This window comes from Dipodomys ordii, unplaced genomic scaffold (assembly GCF_000151885.1).
Source record: "Dipodomys ordii isolate 6190 unplaced genomic scaffold, Dord_2.0 Scaffold92, whole genome shotgun sequence".
NCBI lineage: Eukaryota > Metazoa > Chordata > Mammalia > Rodentia > Heteromyidae > Dipodomys > Dipodomys ordii.
Window position 1 is genome coordinate 4,026,206 of NW_012267308.1, and position 14,690 is coordinate 4,040,895.

Consider the following 14,690-nt stretch of genomic DNA (forward strand, 5'->3'; position numbering starts at 1 on the left):
TTTTTTCTTTTTGCTTATGTGGTGCTGAGGAATCGAACCCAGGGCCTCAGGCATGCAAGGCAAGTGCTCTACCACTGAGCCACCTTCCCAGCCCTATATTATGTTTTGTAATGATAGTCCCGGGGCTTGAACTCAGGGCCTGGGTGCTCTCCCTGAGCTGCTTTTTTTTTGCTCCAGGCTGGCTGGCACTCCACCACTTGAACCATAGCTCCACTTCTGGCTTTTTTGGTGGTTCATTGAAGATAAGAGTCTCACAGAATTTCCTGCCCAGGCTGGCTTTGAACTACCGTCCTCAGACCTCAGCCTCCTGAGCAGCTAGGATAACAGATATGAGCCTCCAGGGGGTGGCTCTGCTTCCCTCTCCCACTTGCTCAAGGTCATCCTCGCCCACCTGGGGTGGTGATAGACAGCTGGATGCCTTTGTCTGCGAGCCCACTGTCGCCCAGGGCATTGCTGGCCAACAGCCAGACCCTGTATCGAGTAGAAGGCTGCAGTCCAGACAGGGTAAAGGAGGTGGCCTGGGGTGGCAGGACATCCACGTAGAGAAATCCTGGAGTCTCCAAGGCCTCATACCTGCAGGAGACAGAAGTGGCGCTGTGACTCCTGTGGTAGAGTGCTAGCCTTGAGCAAAGAAAGCTCAGGGACAGCACCCAGGCCCCGAGTTCAAGCCTTAAGACTGGCTCACACACACCCAAAAGTAGTTCTGGGGTTAGAGGCATGGCTCTGTTGGTAGAGTGCTAGCTAATGCTGTTTTTTTTTGTTTTGTTTTATTATTATTTTTTAAATTATAAGAGTGATATACAGTTATATAAGTAAAGTAATGAGTACATTTCTTTTTGGCCAGTCCTGAGGCTTGAACTCAGGGCCTGGGCACTGTCTCTGAGCTTCTTTTGCTCAAGGCTAGCACTCTACCACTTACTTGAGCCACAGCGCCACTTCTGGCTTTTTCTGTGTATGTGGTACTGAGGAATCGATGTCCCTGAGCTCTTCGGCTCAAGGCTAGCGCTCTACCACTGGAGCCACAGTGTCACCTCTGGTTTTCTGGTGGTTTATTGCAGATAAGAGCCTCAAAGACTTTCCTGCCCAGGCTGGCTTTGAACCGAGATCCTCAGATCTCAGCCTCCTGAGTAGCTAGGATTACAGGCATGAGCCAATGGTGCCCGGCCCAACCTAGTGTCTTGGGAGTATGGTCGTTACATTGGTTCACCCTTTGTCCTTGGTCTCACCATTTTGTGATTTGCCCTTCCCTTCCCCAAATTAGATAAATATATATATATATATATATATATATATATATATATATATATAAAGACACAGTGACAACAGGGGATAAACCAAGGGTGGGGTGAGGGGGGGAATGAATGATAAAAGAAATAACTTCACATAGTATATTAAAAAACAAAAACAAAGAAACCAAAGAAAAGCCTCTCGTTTCCATACCTTGGAGTTCATTTCAATTAACATCATTTTATATGGTCATATGTACATAGCTATTGAGCCACTGGGATCCTCTGCTGAGACTATGTTGGATATATACAAATTATTGCAAATGAGGGATACCATGGAGCCTATGTTTCTATGAGTTTGAGTCCCAGTCACCGACCAAATTAAAAAAAAGAAAAAGGACAGTGTAGTGACGCAGCGCATCCACTGTCTTGCTTAGACAGGAACCCACCTGATTTGGAATCTCTGGGGCAATCCCCCATCGAAGCCAGGCTTCCATTCCAGCCCCACTGAGTGGGGGGTCAGGCTCACCACCTTCAGTCCCAGAGGAGGGTCAGGGCGGCCTTGAGGAGAAAGAAAGAAGGTTCTAGCCTGACACTGGTGGCTCACACCTGTAATCCTAGCTACTCAGGAGGCTGAGATCTGAGGATCGAGGTTCAAAGCCAGCCTGGACAGGAAAGGCCATGAGACTCTTATCTCCAATAAACCACCAGAAAACCGGAAGTGATACTGTAGCTCAAGTGGTAGAGTGCTAGCCTTGAGCTGAATTGCTGAGGGACAGCGCTCAGGCCCAGAGTTCAAGTCCCATGACTGACAAAAAAAAAAATGTCCAGCTCAATTGAGAAACTATTTTTCCACAGGTAGTTGTCATTGTTATCACTTGAATTCAAATAGGTACCCAATGGCCCACATCTGTCATCCTAGCTCCTTAGGAGGTTGAGATCTGATGACTGAGTTTTGAAGCCAGCCCAGGCAGAAAAGTCATGATGAGACTCTTATCTCCAATGAACTAGCAAAGAACCATAAATGGAGTTGTGGCTCAAGTGGTAAAGCACCAGCCTTTAACAAAAAGCTATATATATACACACACACACACACACATATACATACAATATATATATGGAAAACAGAGAAAGACTAAACTCCATAGGATTTTGTTACAACTGTCAATTTGACAACCAAATAAATACTCAAGTTCAGAGTCTATTGAGTCATACAAAAAAACACTAATTTTTTTTTCAGTCATGGGGCTTGAACTCTGGGCCTGAGCACTGTCCCTCAGCACTTCAGCTCAAGACTAGTGCTCTACCACTTGAGCCACAGAGCCACTTCTGGTTTTCTGCAGGTTTATTGGAGATAAAGTTTCACGGCTTTTCCTGCAGGCTGGCTTGGAACCGCGATCCTCAGATCTCAGCCTCCTGAATAGCTAGTATGACAGGCATGAGCTACCAGTGCCTGGCTTACTAAGTTGTTTTTGCATCCTAAGAAATGTCTCTGCCTGGTGCTGATGGCTCACACCTGTCATCCTAGCTACTCAAGAGGCTGAGATCTAAGGATTACAGGTCAAAGCCAGCCCAAGCAGGAAAGTCTGTGAGACTCTTACCTCCAATTAACCACCAGAAATGAAGCTGTGGCTCAAAATGGTAGAGCACCAGCCTTAAGAGAAAAGAGCTCAGGAATAGCACCTAGGCCCTGAGTTCAAGCCCCATGACCACTACCAACAACAACAAAAAGAAATATCTCCATATATTGGTTCTTCTTGGGACATTTTTTTTTTGGTGCCAGTCTTGGGGCTTGAACTCTGGGCCTGAGTGCTATCCTTAAGCATTTTTTCGTCAAGGCTAGTGCTCTATCTTTTGAGCTGAGCTCCACTTCTGGCTTTTTTGGTGATTCGTTGGAGATAAAAAATGAGATAAAGTCTCATGGACTTTCCTGCCCCAGACTAGCTTCCAATTGTGATCCTCAGATCTCAGCCTCCTATGCGGCTAGGATGACAGGTGTGAGCCACTTATGCTGTCTTTGCTGTGGAGTTCCCTGAAGATGCGATCTCCCATGAGGATTTTCAGGATAAAAATGCCATTCCCAGTCACCCATATGTCTCAGGTTTCAGGACCACTGCTGGACAAGGGCAAGCAGGGGCCTCCATGGTGACTGACTGGAGGGCACTCCCAGCCCCCTCTCCTCCTGCCATACCAATGCTGACGAGTTGAATGTTGGTGTGGTCTGAGCCAAGGGGGTTGGTTGCTGTGCACGTGAAGAGGGCATAGTCTTGGGCGGCAGACACGTTGGCGATGGTCAGGAGACTGCTGTGAATGCTCCCCTGGTGGTACGTGTGTTCCGTGAATCTGGAGAGATGCAGGTCAGGGATCAGGGAAGGGATCAGAGGCAGGGGGTGGGAGGGGTGGGGAGGAATAAGAGTTGAGGCCTAGCTGCTTCTGGGTTCACCTGGGGTCCTGGAGATCGAGTGGAACTCCATTTTTGGCCCAAGTGAAGATGACGTTGGGGACACCTCGGGCACGGCAGTGCAGGGTGGCAGAGCTGGTACTGTCTCCAGCGGCCGCCACCTTAGATAAGGGAGTGGGGTGCTCCACCTGGGGGGCGACTAGGGGGGGTTGAGTGGGGGATCAACCAGAGGTATGTGGGAAGATTTAAGAGTTGTAGAGTTAGGGCTGGGAATGTGGCTTAAGGGTACAGTGCTTGTCTAGCATGCATGAAGCCCTGGGTTCGATTCCTCAGTACCATATACACAGAAAAAGCCAGAAGTGGCACTGTGGCTCAAGTGGTAGAGTGCTAGCCTTAAGCAAAAGTAGCTCAGGGACAGTGCCAAGGCCCCAAGTTCAAGCCCCAGGACTAGCCAAAAAAAAAAAAAAGGTAGACTCAGTGGTGGGCTTTCTACTCAGACTCCTCCTCCTACCTTTGTCCCTCCATCCATTTATCCTTCCAACCATCCATCCATCCATCCACCCATGCATTGACCCATCCATTATTCTCTGTAGCCACTAATCCACTCTTGTGGCTCTCTATCCATTCACTCCTCCGTTCATACATAACATCCACTCATAAGTACGTGCATTTGTTTGGGTGTTACCCACATCGGACCACCAGACGGATTACTCCACGTGCGGGAGGTACCACCCCATTGTCCACAATGCACTGGTAAGTGCCAGCCTGGTCCAGTTTGGCATGGTGGATCCTCAGACGCCCTGTGGATCCTTTTGATATCTTCTCCATATCATCCAGGCTCTTGTCCTCCTCCTCCTCTTCCCCCTAGTGGACCAAGATGCAAGATTTGGCCCCAAGTTTGGCTCTAGACCTATTGTTCCCCAAACTGTGCTTCATCTGTTGCCTAATTTTCCCAGCTACAATCACCCTAGCATAGCTACTGAAGATCAAATGTCTCCTGCCATTCATCCAACCATTTATCCAATTCCTCCATTCCTCCACCAAGCCAGCCAACTACTCTTCTGCACATCTGTCTGTTCCCCACTCCCCTCCACCATTCATTTAACCGTGTATAGCTGAGGGCATGGCTCAGTGATGGAATGTTTGCCTACCATGCAAAAGAAAGAAAGAAAGAAGGAAGGAAAGAGGGAGGGAGGGAGAGAGAGAAGAAGGGAGGGAAGGAAGGAAGAAGGAAAGAAAGAAGAAAGGAAGGCAGAAAGGAAGGAAGGATGGAAGGAAAGAAGGGAAGGAGGGAGGGGGGGAGGGAGGAAGGGAGGGAGGGAGGGAAAGAAGGCCGCTGGACGTCCTTGGCTCAAGCCTGTAATCCCAGTTACTCAAGAGGCTGAGATCTGAGGATCAAGGTTCAAAGCCAGCCTGGGCAGGAAAGCCTGGGAGACTCTTATTTCCAATTAACTACCAGAAAGCTGAAGGTGGTACTGTGGCTTAAGTAGTAGAGTGCTAACCTTGAGCAAAAAAGCTCAGGGACAGTGACCAGGCCCTGAGTTCAGATCCCCCGGTGGGCACACACACACAATGGAGGTGTGGTTCAAGTGGTAGAACACCAGCCTTGAGGGAAAAAGCCAAGCCAGAGCTCCAGTTCAAGTCTCACTACCAGCACTTAAAAATAGGATCTTGAGTTTAAGTTGAACACAGACTACATAGCAAGTTCCAAGCCAGCCTAGACTACATAAAAGATATGATTTTCAATCCATTCATCCAATTTATCTTTTCATCCATCCATTCATTCACCCACACATTTATACCTTCCATTCACCTTGTCTATCCCCACACAAACTCATAATTACATGCAATCTGTTCAGCCATTTATCCCTGTGTTCATTTATCTGTCCCTCCCTCTCGCCATTCATCTATCCATCTGTAGACTTACTGAGTATCCATCCACCCACCTGTCCTTCCATTTACCTACCTATTTTTCCATCTCCACCCTCTCACCTGTCTATCCACTCATCCACCCAATTCATCCACCTTTCAGCAAACAGTTCCAGCACGCCCAAGTATATAATTATACAGAATCACATCGGTGTGCCTTCATTCCCAAAGAGTTCGCAGTCAAGCATCTACATCGCCTCTACCCCACCTCCACTCACTAAAGCTGGGTGCTCACCAGCTTCTCCCAGCTGAACATCTCCGGGAGGACAGGATTGGCATCCACAGAGCAGACCATGTCCACAGAACCCCCGACATTCACCTCGGTCGGGTCTTGGAGAGCACGGATGGTGGGAGCATCTGGTTAGGAGATTGGAGAAGGCTTGGCTCCATGGTGGGAGAGGGTTCCATGTGGGAGAGGGGTCTCAGAGGGGGTCCAGGAACATCAGAGATGCGGCTATAGTTTGTTTCCAAGGATGGAACCCTGAAGGAGAGGTCTCAGGGCTTGTGAAATTGTCCCCATCTTGTACTGTGCCTCGGGGGTGATTGGGGACTGGTTTCCCCCATGGGGTGTCCCAATTGAGTCAACAACGAGGGGAGTCCTCAATGGGCAAGTTGCCTTGAGTGGGAGCGGCTTCCGTAGTGGGTGTGGCTTTTTCTGTAGTGGGCGTGGCTTCTCAGGGGGCGTGGTTTGGTTGGGTGGCTTCCATAAGTGGGTGTGGCTGTCCTGTGCGCATGGCATCTGTAGGGCGTGACTCTCCATATGGGTGTGGCTGAGGGGTTTCTTCGGGGCGTGGCTTTAAAAAGAGGGTGTGGTCTCCTAGGGGCGTGGCTGGCAGCGATGCTAGTTTCCTATTGGATAAGGATACTCACAGTGCACCTCCAGCCGCACCAGCGCCTCCGCGGTGCCCTCCGAGTTCTGGCAGTGCAGCTGGTAGAGGCCGCCGTCCGCGCGGGTCACGTTCCACAGCTGCAGAGCCCCGCCAGCCAGGATGCGATGCCGGGGGCCGCCCGCTGGGGGAATGTCAGGAGAGGGCCTCTGTTGGGTCCTCGAATTTGGGGGGGGGATGCACCCCTCTTGGGGCTCGCTCTCCCCGCACACCTGGGCTGAGGCGATAGCCCCGGAAGGTCCAGTTGAAGGCCTCGGGGACGGGGTTAGCGGACACCAGCACGGGCAGCAGTGCCTCGCCCTGCTCCACCGCGGTCACCACCAGCACTTGCTCTCCCAGGAACTCTGGAGGGTCTTCAGAGGGGGCACCCCAAGAATTTAAGACAAGATCCAGGGGTCAGGGATAGCGTTGAGAATGGACACAGTTTCAAGGGTTAAAGTCAGAATCATGAATTTAAGGGTGTAGATAATATCGTCAGAGCAAAACTCAGGGCCGATAAACTCAGAAGATCCAAGCAAGCACGGTGCTATTGGCCTGCATCTGTAATCCCAGCTACTCAGGAAACTGAGTTCTGAGGATGGAGGTTCGAAGCCATCTTGGTGGGAAAGTGTGTGAGACTCTTATCTCCAATTCAACAGCAAAAAGCAGAAAGAGGAAGTGTGACTCAAGTGGTAGAGCACCAACCTTGAGCAAAAAAAAGCTAAGGGACAGTGCCCAGGCCCTGAGTTCAAGCCCCAGGAATCACACACACACACACACACACACACACACACAATGTACACACCCAAGCACAATAGACCCAGGGTCCAGTTTAAGGATGGAGAGAGGGTGTCCAGATAGGGGTCAGGAGTTAGATAGGATAGATGTCTGAGTAGATGTAAGAGACAGTGTCCAAATGAAAAATTCAAAAGGGGTTCCAGGCCTGCACACATACACAGCACATTGAGGCGGTAGAAGGCGCTCACGGTTTCCCGGAGCTCAACGCTGTGGGCACAGCAGGTCACACGGTGGCCATGATCTTGGGATGACACCCTAAGAAAAACGCTCCTGGATGCAGCAGAGCCTTTAAAGGGGGCGCTCTGGGGAGGCGCAGCCACATCCTCCAGCCTGTGTGTAACCCAACAATGAGTTGATCAGGTCAGGGTTGGTGTAGAGGTGGGACTGGGGACAGAGACCTGAGAGCTACAAGGGTTGAAATACTACTAGGACAGGAACAGGATCTGGCCCAAAGCAAGGAGACACTGATGGCCTGTCACACTCTCACCTCTCCCCTTCTTTGTCCCAAGACAAGTTGACCGGAGGGTTACTGCTAATGCTGACACAAGTTAAATTTACTGCATCTCCTGGGCGCAGAGCCGAGGTGTTGGCCAAGATCGTCAGATTGGTTGGGGGAACTTAGGGAAAGGGTTAGAGAAATGAATACTCAGGAGGGCATCCATATCCCCACCCAGCACCCCAGATCGGTGGTAGCTGCCCTGCCCCACACCCCAACTCCCTGCCTATCAACCCTTCCCAATTGTCCCTGCCCTGTGCATGCTCACATTGCACCACAAGTCTCGTGGATGCGCTGAGCTGACCAGCCTTGCATGAGAACTTGGCCTGGTTGTCCCAGGGGCCTGTGATGAATACCAGCTCCCGGGAGAAGGTGCTCCCCGACTTCTCCAGGTTTCCCAGCTGTACTCGCTGTGGTGACCCTTGGGCCTGTCGTGCTTCAGTCACCATCCTCAAGTCCTGAGAACAAAGAGTGGCTGGAGGGTCAAAGGGTTGTCCTGGCCCTAGCCCAACCAATCAGCCCAGAGATGGCCCTGTTGCAGACCAAACAGGGCCTTTGTGGGGAGTGAGCACCTAGCTATAGTGAAGAGATGGAGCCTACAATTAAGCCCCTCCCAAACCAAGTGTGGCTCTGGCTTCCTCTGGTCCCCTGTATCTGCCCCCTGTCCCTCACCCAGTCATCCCTGACTATCCTCTGCCAATCTATAATTTCGATCCATAATTTACCAGACAGCCTGTGCCAGAAAAGCCCTTGAAATTCCAAAGCCTTGTGTAGAATTCTTTCTTCCCACGCCCCCTTTTCAGTTCTTTTTCTTAGAATTCCCCCACCATTCCCCAAAGATTTCCTTTGCCTTTCCCCTTCATTCCAATGTCATTCCTTAGATTTCCAAATCCTTCTCCTATATCCTACATTCCTTTACCTCTCTCTCTCTCTCTCTCTCTCTCTCTCTCTCTCTCTCTCTCTCTCTCTCGGTACAAGTCCTGGAGCTTGAACTCAGGGGGCCTGGACACTATCTCTTAGTTTTTTCATTTGAGGTTGGCTCTCTACCACTTGAACCATACCTCCAGTCCAGCTTTGTGCTGGATAATTGGAGATAAGAGTCTTATGGGTTTTTCTGCCGGGGCTGGCTTTGAATTGTGATCCTCAGATCTCAGTTTCCTGAGTAGCTAGGATTATAGGCATGAGCCATCAGCCCCTGGCTTGATTTTATTTTTATTTTATTTTATTTATTTATTTATTTATTTTTTTTGGTCCGGTCATGGGGCCTGAACTCTGGGCTTGGGCGCTGTCCCTCAGCTCTTCAGCTCAAGGCTAGCGCTCTACCATTTGAGCCACAGCACCGCTTCCAGCTTGTTTTTTTCTGCTTACGTGGTGCTGAGGAATCGAACCCAGGGCCTCAGGCATGCAAGGCAAGCGCTTTACCACTGAGCCAACTTCCCAGCCCTGATTTTATTTTTAAAGAAAATTTTTGTTTGTTGTATTTTTCCCCCGAGATCTCCCACAATTCTCTTTCTTCCTTCTTTTTTTTTTTTTTGCCAGTCCTGGGGCTTGAACTCAGAGTCTAGGCACTGTCTTCGAGTTTCTTTCTTTCTTTCTTTTTTTTTTTTTTTGCTTGTCATGGGGCCTGAACTCTGGACCTGGGCACTGGCCCTCAGCTCTTCAGCTCAAGGCTAGCACTCTACCACTTGAGCCACAGCACCATTTCTGACTTTTTCTGCTTATGTGGTGCTGAGGAATCAAACCCAGGGCCTCTTGCATGCAAGGCAAGCGCTCTACCACGGAGCCACCTTCCCAGCCCATGTCCCTGAGCTTCTTTTGCTCAAGGCTAGCACTCTAGCACTTGAGCCACAATACCACTTTCAACTTTTTCTGTTTATGTGGCCCTGAGGAATGGAACCCAGGGCTTCATGCATGCTAGGCAGCACTCTACCACTAAGCTACATGCCCAGCCCCCCTCCCATAATTCTTCAGGAGAGCATTGAAATTGTGTTTCTCACATATGCCTTGCTTGGCACTCACCTTGAACCAGATGAGGGAGGGTTCTGGGTTGCCCCCAATGGCCAAACACACCAACCTCACCCGAGTCCCAGTTTTGAGGTGCTGCCCCTCAGAGGGTCCCTCAATCCACAGCTTCTGGGCAGGATCTGAGAGGAGATGAGAGGAGGGGAGGGGAGAGGTGGGGAAGGGAGAGGAGAGGAGAGAAGAATGACTATTTTCTCTGGGTTGGGTCTCAGGACAGAGTCCCTGAGGCCTGAGGGTTCTGGGACTGGGGTAGGACTCACATTTTACATTGAGGGTTAGAGTCTTCTTGAAGGTCTCTTTGCTGAAGGCCTCGCTGAAGGCCTCGCAGGTGAGGCTCAGACCGTTGTCATCTCTCCGCACCAGGAATGTCAGATTGGACATGGAGATGTGGCCACCGTGCAGGCCCTAGCAGAAAGGCACTTCAGACATGGGGAGCCATGATTTCAGAGATCTGATCCACTCCAGGATACACACACACACACACACACACACACACACACTGTCCCTTTATCAGGCTGAGGAATCACGGCCAAGTCTTGGAGGCTGGTCCCTTCCTCACATCCATAACTGTCTCCTCCGTGGGCAGCAGCTGCCGGCCGCCCAGCCACCATCGCAGCAGGACCCGTGGGCGACTGGACTTGGTGACACAGCAGAGAGTCACATTTTTGTTCTCCAACTGTGATGCAGATCCCAGGATGGTTATGGCACTGGGAGGAACTGGAGGACAGATAGAAAGGAATGAGAGGTCATCACAGACCAGCCCAGACAGACAGACAGACAAACCACAGACCAGATGATGAGATCCCTAGTGTCAGAAGTGATTTGGTGGCTCACGTCTGTCATCCTAGCTACCCAGGAGGTTGAGATCTGAGGATCATGGTTCAAAGCCAGCCTAGGCAGGAAAGTCAGCGAGCCTCTTATCTCCAATGAACCAGCAGAAAACCGGAAGTGGCGCTGTGGCTCAAGTGGTAGAGCGCTCGCCTTGAGCTGAAGAGCTCAGGGACAGCGTCCAGGCCCAGAGTTCAAGCCCCACAACCAACCAAAAATAAAAAGATTTAGGACCCAGACAGATGTTTCTCGGGGACATGAGTTTGACAGCTGGAAAGCTGGCACTGCACTCACAGGTGACCTGCAGTGTGACACTTTGCTCCTGGGTCCCTGGGGATACGCTGTTATAGACTTGACAGCTGAGACGTGCTCCGTGGTCTTCTGGCCGGACAGTCATCACCAGGATGCTGCGGGCCACTGCCTGGGTATGTTCTGTGCCCCAGGCTGTGGGCATCGGCTGGTCATTCTGGACAAAGGGACAGGCTTAGACCAGCCCAGAAGCCAGCATCCCCTCCCTGCCCTCTCCTCCTCACCACCTCCATGTTTGCCTCTTCCCTCACCTTTAGCCACTGTATGGTAGCCAGTGGGTTTCCCCCTCGGGCCACGCAGGGCAGCTCCAGACTCTGTCCTGCCTGCACATGCCCCTTGTCGAGGCCTGGCCACTCGATGGCAGGAGGTCCTGGGGGGACTAGGAAATACCACGTAGCCTGCCTCTGAAGACTCTTGTGTCTTCTTGGAGAGCCTGGATTTTCTTGGAACCCTGGAACCACCCCCTTCCCAGTCCTTGCTCCCCCCATAGCCCACAGCCCACAGCTGGCTCTGTTTTCTACTCACATAGAACATTCATGGTGAAGGAGGCCTGGATGGGAGCGACCAAAGCTGGGTTGGACCCTTCACAGACAAATACCTGCCCATTATCGGAGCCCTGCGGTGTTACCCTGAGGTAGGAAGTTGGGGTTCCGTCACCATCTGAAGTGTAGGCAGTCAGGATGAAGAGGAGGTGCATCTGAGTTCCCCCATCTGAACTCAGTCTCCATTACACTGACTTCCTCTAGGATCTGGAGCCCCATGGGTGAGATTTGGGAATTCAGCCATGAGCAGCAGAGCCCCTGGATGAATCTCGTGCTTAATATTCTGAACTATAAGCCGGGCACCGGTGGCTCACACTTGTAATCTTAGCTACTCAGTAGGCTGAGATCTGAGGATCACGGTTCAAAGCCAGCCAGGGCAGGAAAGTCTGTGAGACTTTTTTTTTTTTTGCCAGTCATGGGGCCTGAACTCTGGGCCTGGGCGCTGTCCCTCAGCTCTTCAGCTCAAAGCTAGCGCTCTATCACTTGAGCCACAGCGCCACTTCTGGTTTTTCCTGCTTATGTGGTGCTGAGGAATTGAACCCAGGGCCTCATGCATGCAAGGCAAGTATTCTACCACTGAGCCACCTTCCCAGCCCCCCATGAGACTTTTATTTCCAATAAAAACCACCAGAAAACTGGAAGTGGGGCTGTGGCTCAAGTGGTAGAGCATTCGCCTTGAGCTGAAGAGCTGAGGGACAGCGCCCAGGCTTAGAGTTCAGGCCCCATGACTGACAAAATAAAATAAAATAAAATTCTGAACCTCAGGGTCCCATGAGCGACTTTCAAGTGTTCAGGAGAAGAATTGGTCCAGATGTTTGTCTGCATCCCAATATTCTGTGCTTTGGTCTCTTTGATATATGGGTCTCTTGGGGGGTGGAGTCTGGAGGTCAGGGAAGAAGGAAACCCCCAATTTGCATACCTAGCCGTGGCCTCGGTGGTGAAGAGTTTCTCCTGGGACCCCTCATTCACATCAGAAGAGACATCAGATATTATTTGTTCACCTTGAGGAACGAGAAGGGCAATGGGATAGGGTTGGGTTCCCCTCAAAGTAGATTCTGGGGAGCATGGCCTGGAAGTTTCCAGGTGGATTTGATAACCACTCCCTCTCTGTTCTAGAGGAAAAGAACTTGAGGTGCCAGTTCCATCCCCTCCACTCATTCAGGAGCCTTCCTTCCTTCCTTCCTTCCTTCCTTCCTTCCTTCCTTCCTTTCCTCTCTCCCTCCCTTCTTCCTTCCCTCCTTCCCTCCCTCCCTTCTTCCTTCCCTCCCTCCCTCCCTCCTTCCTTCCTTCCTTTCCTTCTTTTTTCTTTCTTTTTTGTGCTGGTATTGGATCTTAAACTCAGAGCCTGAGTTTTTCCCTTTGTATATTCCCCTCAAAGCTAGCACTCTACCACTTGAGCCACACTTCCACTTCTGGCTTTTGGTGGTTCATTGGAGATAAGAGTCTCATGGCTTTTCCTACCCTAGACCTGGTTTGGAATGGTGATCCTCAGGCCTCAGTCTCCTAAGTAACTAGGATGACGGACATGAGCCACCAGCACCTGGCAGCCTCTCCACTCTGCTCACCTCCTTAGTGTGTTTTACTCTGCAGGCCACCGACAGTTTCTCACTTCCACACCGCCATCATCACCCCTGTCCTACTAGTGCTTCAACCTCTTTTTTTAATTTAGTTTTTCTGCTTATGTGATACTGAGGAATCAAACCCAGGGCTTTGTGCATGCTAGGCAAGCACTCTACCACTAAGCCACATTCCCAATGCCACAGCCTCTCTTAGGCTCTAAATCAGCAGTCTTGGTTTTCTGGATGGCTCCCCTCTATGTCCCCTCCTGCTGGCTCCTGGGTCCCAGCGTCAGGCATGACCCCTTTTCTGGCTCCTAGAAAGTACTGGACAAGCCTGACACTGGTGGCTCATGCCTGTCATCTTAGCTACTCAGGAGGCTGAGACCTGGAGGATCAAGGTTCAAAGGCAGCCCAGGTAGGAAATTTCAAGACTCTTATCTGCAATAAAACTATGAGAAAGCTGGAAGTGAAATTATGGCTCAAATGATAGAATGCTATGCCTTGAGCCGGACAGCGCTCAGGCCCAGAGTTCAAGCCCCACCACCAGAAAAAAAAAAAAGGTAGAGCACTAGCCTTAAGCAAAAAAGAAACTCAAGGAGAGCATCCAGGCCCTGAGTTCAAGCTCCAGGACTGGCACACAAAAAAAAGAAAGAAATTAAAAAAGAAAGAGAAAGAAAGAAAGAAAAAAGAAGGGAGGGAGGGAGGGAAGAAAAAATAAAGAAGGAAAGAGAGAGAAAAAGGAAGGAAGAGGGGGAAAGAGAGGGAAAGGAAGGCAGGCAGGCAGGAAGGAAGGAAGGAAGAAAGGAGACAGCAACAGACAAGAACACACCCTGTCCGCACTTCAGGGGTGTCATGCTGCTCCCAACGACCCCCCACACTTACTCTGGAAGAAGGTGATGTCAGGTGCTGGTTTTGCCTCCCCAGACACACACGTGACCACATACTCCTGTCCAGCCACCCAGGTAACTGTGCTTCCGGCGTCAGGGGTCAGCTGAAGCGTCTTGGGGGGAACTGGTAAGAAAATGTCATATCAAGAAAGATGTGAGGGCTGGGAATGTGGCTTAGGGGTATAGTGCTTGCCTAGCATGCATGAAGCCCTGGGTTCCATTCCTCAGTACCACATATACAGCAAAAGCTAGAAGTGGTGCTGTGGCTCAAGCGGTAGAGTGCTAGCCTTGAGTAAAAGAAGCTCAGCACCCAGGCCCTGAGTTCAAGCCCCAGACAGGCAAAAAAAAAAAAAAAAAGAAAAGAAAAGAAACATATGAGCAGCTAGGCACCAGTGGCTCATGCTTGTAATCCTAGCTACTCAGGAAACTGAGATCTTGTGGATCAGAACCTCAATCTTGAGGATTGTGGTTCAAAGCCAGCCTGGGGAAGGAAAGTCTGTGAGACTCTTATCTCCAATGAACCACACACACACACACACACACACACACACACACACACACACAAAAGCCCGAAGTGGCACTGTAAATCAAGAGGTAGAATACTAGCATGAACAAAAACACTCAGGCCAGTGCCCAGGCCCTGAGTTCAAGCTCCAGGACCAGCACAAAAGAAGAAGGAGGAGGAGAAGAAGGAGGAGGAGGAACAGGAGGAGCAGGAGCAAGAGGAGGTGGTGGAGAAAGAGGAAGAGGAGGAGGAGGAAGAGGAAGAAGAAGAAGAAGAAGAGGAGGAGGAGGAGGAAGAAGAAGAAGAAGAGGAAGAAGAAGAA

At 50.6% G+C, this 14,690-nt stretch overlaps 1 protein-coding gene across 1 annotated transcript in view; it reads right to left on the reverse strand.

Moving 5' to 3' along the window:
• Nphs1 (nephrosis 1, congenital, Finnish type (nephrin)) overlaps positions 1-14,690 on the reverse strand; it is a 21,479-nt gene that overhangs the window by 5,829 nt on the left and 960 nt on the right. Inside the window, exons 4-22 of the mRNA XM_013026284.1 lie at positions 13,859-13,987; positions 12,337-12,418; positions 11,401-11,504; positions 11,127-11,254; positions 10,861-11,032; positions 10,298-10,455; positions 9,999-10,143; positions 9,736-9,860; positions 7,985-8,174; positions 7,708-7,837; positions 7,378-7,550; positions 6,656-6,796; positions 6,427-6,567; positions 5,792-5,913; positions 4,317-4,491; positions 3,670-3,826; positions 3,418-3,569; positions 1,676-1,787; positions 388-573 (exon numbers count right to left, since the gene is read on the reverse strand). Coding sequence (XP_012881738.1) covers positions 388-573; positions 1,676-1,787; positions 3,418-3,569; positions 3,670-3,826; positions 4,317-4,491; positions 5,792-5,913; positions 6,427-6,567; positions 6,656-6,796; positions 7,378-7,550; positions 7,708-7,837; positions 7,985-8,174; positions 9,736-9,860; positions 9,999-10,143; positions 10,298-10,455; positions 10,861-11,032; positions 11,127-11,254; positions 11,401-11,504; positions 12,337-12,418; positions 13,859-13,987 — 2,722 coding nt within the window. The remainder of the gene's footprint in view (positions 1-387; positions 574-1,675; positions 1,788-3,417; positions 3,570-3,669; positions 3,827-4,316; positions 4,492-5,791; positions 5,914-6,426; positions 6,568-6,655; positions 6,797-7,377; positions 7,551-7,707; positions 7,838-7,984; positions 8,175-9,735; positions 9,861-9,998; positions 10,144-10,297; positions 10,456-10,860; positions 11,033-11,126; positions 11,255-11,400; positions 11,505-12,336; positions 12,419-13,858; positions 13,988-14,690) is intronic.